The sequence below is a fragment of the Lactuca saligna genome, chromosome 9 (assembly GCF_052625555.1).
Source record: "Lactuca saligna cultivar CGN05327 chromosome 9, ASM5262555v1, whole genome shotgun sequence".
NCBI classification, from domain to species: domain Eukaryota; kingdom Viridiplantae; phylum Streptophyta; class Magnoliopsida; order Asterales; family Asteraceae; genus Lactuca; species Lactuca saligna.
This window is the reverse complement of record NC_136425.1, coordinates 23,462,565-23,466,569: the sequence shown is the minus strand read 5'-3', so window position 1 is coordinate 23,466,569 and position 4,005 is coordinate 23,462,565. Positions and strand designations below refer to the sequence as shown.

Sequence of the window (4,005 nt, the reverse complement as noted above, 5' to 3'; positions counted from 1 at the left end):
TCGAATGTGACCTAGAAAGTTATTACGACATTGATAGCAATATTTATCACATTATATCACATACCATGAACATGATTTGACAAAGTGAGGATCCTCCTAATTTTGATTTTGAAATTCGAAATTTACAAAACAGGTCCCTACTGTTCATGTTATGATACATTTCACCCAAAACAATTATAATACATTAAGCATTTGTGTGTTGTCTATATTCAAATCAGTTTTGTATGGATTTATGTTTTTTCTTTCAATCAAATCTTTAGTATACTGGGATCCAAAAGCTTTTCATATTTTTACTTTACTTGATATCGGTGTGCGTCCTTTACAAATACAACTCTATAGATTTTCTATCAAACAACTACTTACATATTTATATATATATCATATTTTCTCTATAGCAAAACTTATCTAACATGCCAACCACACAGACAAAAAAACATACCTCTTGCTATATCATAATGTTATGTTGGTAGCAAGTCCTCCTCCTCTTGGAAGAAACTATAACCTGAACTCGTCTCAGTCTTTGTAGCATGCTAAAATTTAAAGAAAAAAAGATATTTAGATATATATATTAGCAGTGTATGTATTCATTCCTATCTTCTGTAAATAAACATACCTGAATGGGCTGAGAAGATCTGGTCTGGAGAGGAGGGACAAGGGAAGACCAAAGAACAGGATCACCCAACGGATCAATAGCATTGTAATTGGTCAAAAAAGGAGCCAATGCAGGGTGAAGAGCTGCCATTCCTTCTTCACCTTCCATTCCTAATCCAAATTCACTTGTTGTGCCATCATCATCATTATCATTATCATTATCATGACTTGATTTCTTCTCAACACCAGCCTTACCATAATCAATCTTGTTGATGTTATTTTTGTTTTCGTTTTCATCGTTTTCTTCTTCCTTTTTTAAAGCTTTTTCTTGTAGGCTTTTGTAGGCTGCAGATCTTGAGAGTATACTCATGGCAGAAACTGAAGATTTTTTATGTTGTTTTGACTCATGGGAGACACCTAGGCGAGGGAGCTGATAGGGCTGTGTGGGTTGGGTTGCCCATTCTGGTGGTTTGAGTTCACTTCCAATGTCTTCGGAACTACCAGTTGCGTGATTTGTTTCGTCTGATGATTTTTCATGTTGTCTGGATTTGTTGGGGCCCCACCATTTAATGTATGGTGTAAGATCGATTTTCCTATCCATGCAAAATCCACCAACATATTCGCTCTCTGTTGTTGCATCATCACCTGTAAATGAAGATTTAATTAATTATGTGAGTTTTGTGATCACCATGGTTTCAAGAGAGGATAATATAAAATACTTGCTTACCATGATGCATGCAGTTGTTGTAATCAGCTCCAGTAATACGGCCCAATGGTGAGTCCCATCTAGTATTTGATTTATATAAGAATAAGGAAAAGCCAAAGCATGTTATAGATCAAAAAACATATCAACTATATAGTGGTAGTATTTCAGGTATATGCATGATGAATATATAAGATGTTTCCATTTCCACTCATAGTCATAGCATTTGGTTGACAAATTAGATTCCTTCGTTATAAGCATACCTGGAAATTCCACGACATTTGGAGGTTCCCCTTGAGAACCCGCTACCTTTTCTGTAATGATGATGAACATAATAAGAAAAAATAAGCAAGGTAGAAATAGTCATGGACATGTGTGTATTTTTACATTGCATACCTTCTGAGTGATGCAAGGTAATCCTCTCTTGATAGATTTTGCATCTCTTCAAGGTCTCGTGTATAATCTGTGACCTGGCACCAACAATATGTATATTAAATTAGTGTAGGGAGATAGTGAGGGAAAGGTAGATATTAAATAAAAAAACTCGATAGGTTATTTAAGCTTCTGATAAAAAAAAGCATTCATGAATCATCTAAATAGGAAGAATGCAACTATTCATGTAACCCTAGGTAAAATTTCATAAGACAATTGCTCACTGGAAAATTAATGAGTGTCCCAGGGCCCCAATACTTCAAGGCAGCAAGATCATATGCTCTTGCAGCAGCTTCCTCATCATCATATGCACCTAAACAAATGTTTTGTTTGCCCATAAGAAATTACAGGTGAATGTAGACATTCTTCTATTAATGGAAATTGAATTAAGTTTCAGGAGAAGATCTATTGAACATCCTTACCTAAATAAACTGTTGAAATAGATGCCAAAAAGCATGCCCAAACCCATACATAAAGAAAACATAAATCATATTAGAATTTAGAAACATAATGAAAGGAATTCTCATGAGTCTTGTAGCATACATACAAGCACAATACACACACATAGGGAGAGAGGATTAGACCTTGTTTGCCCTTCTTATTTTGATTCTGATTCCATGTACTTTTATCCCATAGATGTGCTTCGTAACGACCAGTCCATCTATGCCTAATACCATTTACGTATACACCAAACACATGAATCAAAATCTCAAAAAGAGAATGGAAAGTATTGTAACCTTTGCAGAAAGAACAATCGACTATGGATGTAGTAGAAGTTAAAAAAGTGGTTATGGACAATCATTGCTTCCAGCAACACATGTACTATAACAAAGTTGTAAACAGGTGAGAAGCAACAACCTTGGTGTCTTAAATGGTGCTAAATACATTATTTGTTTTCATCAATTGCTATAACCAACTTCTAAATATGTATAAATTCAAGTTGAGAATAATAAGAACAGGCCTACCATTTGAGAAGTATTCTTATTCTAACTTGCTAATCAATCAGATACTAATCAATAAAAGTAAGCTAATTAACTAATAATAAAAACCCTAACCCCCCCAACAATTGCAAAGTTTTACTCTAACACCCCTTGAGTATTTTCTTTGAAGCTGGTAAACCCTTCCAACAATCTCTGAATTATGGGTGATGTGGTGTAAAATGCCTAATGCTGTCAATGGGTGTGAGGAGACTGTCATATTATGTTAACACTGATGAAATCGTCATGAAAGATGCTACTAATTGTGTTTGTTCTTTTAGTACATCATCGATGGGCAAGGTTCTTATCAGAATCAAACATGTTGGTGATTTTTGGGTATCTATGTTTCAAGATTTTAGCATCTTATCTTTGTGTGATTTTTATTTTATCGAAATTGTGATGCCACCCAACAGCATCATCCCACAACTGCTTCTTCTTCCTTCATGTTATCCAGATTGTCCGACGCCTAATCTAAAAGTAGAACTCAATAGTTACATCGACCTTAGATTCTGCCCTTCGAAATGGAATCATCCTAAATTTACACCGTTTACAAAGTTTTACTCAAAAAGTATATGCATAGAGATTGACAAGCATGAGTACAGAGCACTGTACAGATACAAAGCAAAATTACCGATTAAAATCGTATACCTAGTGACGCCACGGTAGATGGAGCTGCGTTTTCCGGCAGCACAAGGAGGCATTTTACTGATGCGTTCTTTTGCCGTACAACCTCTATCCTTCTTCGATTTCTTAATTCCTCTGTACTTGACCATCAACTGTTGCTGATAATTGTTCCCCTTTCCTACCAGCGCCGCAGCCGCCGCCGCCATCCCAATCGTGGATGCCGCTTCAGAAGTTTCGCCGCCACTGGCACTGCCTTCCGATTTCATTACAGGATCAGAGGAAGATGCAGTAGCCATTGGTTTGAACCCTAAAAAGGAGAGATTTTGCAAAGAGATCACAGATAACTAACTGTGTCTGTGTGTGAATGTGTCCATTCGTCAGCAAGAGGAAAACAACAGTGTGGAGAGGGAGGAGGAGTAGGACTGGAGTGATTAATTATGAAATGACGAAATTGTCCTTGACCGCTGTGTAGAAATCCTGCATAACGGCTACAAGGGGTAGCGAGGGTCGAAATGTAATTTTGGAATGTTTGTTTTAAAAACTGATTAAAGGTCAGGAATCACTACTCAGGAGGTGATGACTGAAAGGATTCGGCGACACACGTGTCCCCTGCCACCTGCTCCTCGCCAAACTTTCATAAACGCAACCCGGGAATCTTAGGTGAGTCTAATCGTAACT

The 4,005-nt window shown here is 36.8% G+C and overlaps 1 protein-coding gene across 1 annotated transcript; it reads right to left on the bottom strand.

Moving 5' to 3' along the window:
* Positions 1-265: 265 nt before the first annotated feature.
* On the bottom strand, positions 266-3,767 carry LOC145015734 (Integrase-type DNA-binding superfamily protein). The gene is made up of 9 exons (XM_078974205.1): positions 3,352-3,767; positions 2,311-2,393; positions 2,149-2,157; positions 1,951-2,039; positions 1,691-1,764; positions 1,558-1,608; positions 1,319-1,377; positions 614-1,236; positions 266-530 (listed from the first exon to the last, which is right to left on the bottom strand). The coding sequence occupies exons 1-9, from the start codon at positions 3,621-3,623 to the stop codon at positions 459-461; spliced, it is 1,332 nt and encodes a 443-aa protein (XP_078830331.1). The 5' UTR covers positions 3,624-3,767; the 3' UTR covers positions 266-458.
* Between the last annotated feature and the right edge of the window lie 238 nt (positions 3,768-4,005).

Coding starts and splice junctions, on each gene's coding strand:
- LOC145015734 (XM_078974205.1), bottom strand. CDS start 3,623: ATGGCTACTGCATCTTCCTCTGATCCTGTAATGAAATCGGAAGGCAGT. Junction 1,765..1,950: donor GGACACTCATTAATTTTCCA/GTGAGCAATTGT, acceptor TGTTGGTGCCAG/GTCACAGATTATACACGAGA. Junction 1,237..1,318: donor CAACAACTGCATGCATCATG/GTAAGCAAGTAT, acceptor CTTCATTTACAG/GTGATGATGCAACAACAGAG.